Source organism: Typopeltis vanoorti, chromosome 11 (assembly GCF_054136105.1).
Source record: "Typopeltis vanoorti isolate ZY-2024b chromosome 11, IOZ_Tvanoo_1.0, whole genome shotgun sequence".
Classification (NCBI taxonomy): Eukaryota; Metazoa; Arthropoda; class Arachnida; order Uropygi; family Thelyphonidae; genus Typopeltis; species Typopeltis vanoorti.
Genome location: NC_143559.1, coordinates 98298095 through 98299751, shown reverse-complemented (window position 1 = coordinate 98299751; position 1657 = coordinate 98298095). Strand labels below are relative to the sequence as shown.

At 34.9% G+C, this 1657-nt stretch overlaps 1 protein-coding gene across 1 annotated transcript; it reads right to left on the bottom strand.

The window, feature by feature from the left end:
• Positions 1-530: 530 nt before the first annotated feature.
• LOC150101871 (general transcription factor II-I repeat domain-containing protein 2-like) lies at positions 531-914 on the bottom strand. The gene has a single exon (XM_090399921.1). The coding sequence runs from the start codon at positions 912-914 to the stop codon at positions 531-533; it is 384 nt and encodes a 127-aa protein (XP_090256047.1).
• Between the last annotated feature and the right edge of the window lie 743 nt (positions 915-1657).

Sequence of the window (1657 nt, the reverse complement as noted above, 5' to 3'; positions counted from 1 at the left end):
ATAAAATTGTTTGCCTTAATTTGAGATTGCCATAGTTTCAGTTTCATTTCGAACGCTGTTATAGTTTGAAACATTGTATTGATCATTTAGTTTTCACCTTGAAGACGCATGTTTAACTCATTTAAATGAGCGGTCAAGTCTAGTAAAAACGCCAAATCTGTGAGCCAGTTTTCATCGTCAAGTTCTGGCACAAATTTTGTTTTTGATTCCAACGACTTGATTTCATTTCGCAAATCATAAAATCTTTTCAACATTTTACCTCGACTTAACCATCTTACTTCCGAAAAGTAAGATGTTCCCATAGTCAGCATCCATAAATTTAAGGAATTCCAGGAATTGGCGATGATTCAATCCCTTGGCCCTTATGAAATTTACAGCCTTGATGACAATCTGCATGACGTTATCCATCTTTAAAGCTTTTGCGCATAAATTTTCTTGGTGTACTATGCAGTGATATTTCATCATACGTAAATTTTGGGAGGCAATTGCATCGTCTTCTATTAATTTTACAAGTCCATCTATTTTACCTATCATCGCTGTGGCACATCAGTAGCTATACCAGATATGTTCACAATGAACAAAGAAAATCGCTTTAACGTATTTTTCGCTGCTTCGCATAAATCTCTTGATTTAGTTGTGTCGTTTAATGGCACTGAAGAAGCCATTTCTTCAGTGATACTATATTCGTCATCAATACCTCTAATAAAAATTGCCAATTGAGCTGTATTAGTAGCATCAGTACTTTCGTCTATCGCCAAAGCATAAAATTTAAAATTAGCAGCTCTACTCTCCAAACCTTTTTCGATAGATTTTCCTATTTCATCAATTCGTCTGGCTATAGTCTGGTGAGACAAACTGATTTTAGAAAAATCCCCTTTTTTATCAGGGCAAATTATATCTGCCACGCTTTCCATACATTGCTTAATAAACTCACCATCGGCATACGGTTTTGTTTTTTGCTATCAAGTTTGTAACCACATAACTAGCTTTTACAATAGAATCCGTTTCAGTTGCTATTTTTTTTAAAAAAAAAAAGCTTCGTTGGAATGATAGACTTTTTCCAGTTCCGCTATTTTGTCTTTACGACACATTCCTTGATACGCACTAAATTTCGCAGCATATGTTTGCGTGTAATGTCTTTTCAAATTGTAGTCTTTGAAAACTGGCGCAAATTCCCTACAAATTAAGCAGATTGCCTTAGTATTTGCCTCGACAAAAAAGTAGTCATCTGTCCACTTTTGGTTGAACAATCTTCCTTCTATAATTTTTCTCTTTTTTTTTTTTTTTTTTGGTTCGGTTTTCTTTGGAGATGCTGTGGAAGCCATGCTGGAATTTAAAAAAAAATAGATTGAAGATTAGAAAGCAAGGTTTAATAATCACCAAATCGCCAAATTTTTACTACTAAAATAATTACTCGCCAAATCTCCACAAACACACGTAACGTCTGCACCTTTCTTCGGTGTCAACTCGACTATTTATAATTGCACATTGAAAGCCGTACCAGCGTACCCATGGCGCACATAGAGAGACATTTATTGCGTGGTAAAAGTAGGAAGCAAAAGCGCTAGCGCATCATTTATTATGTCGAGAAGTAACTACTCGCATGGACGGCAATTTTGAATAATTACAATTATTTGAGAATGATTTTATGAATCTC

Coding starts and splice junctions, on each gene's coding strand:
- LOC150101871 (XM_090399921.1), bottom strand. CDS start 914: ATGGAAAGCGTGGCAGATATAATTTGCCCTGATAAAAAAGGGGATTTT.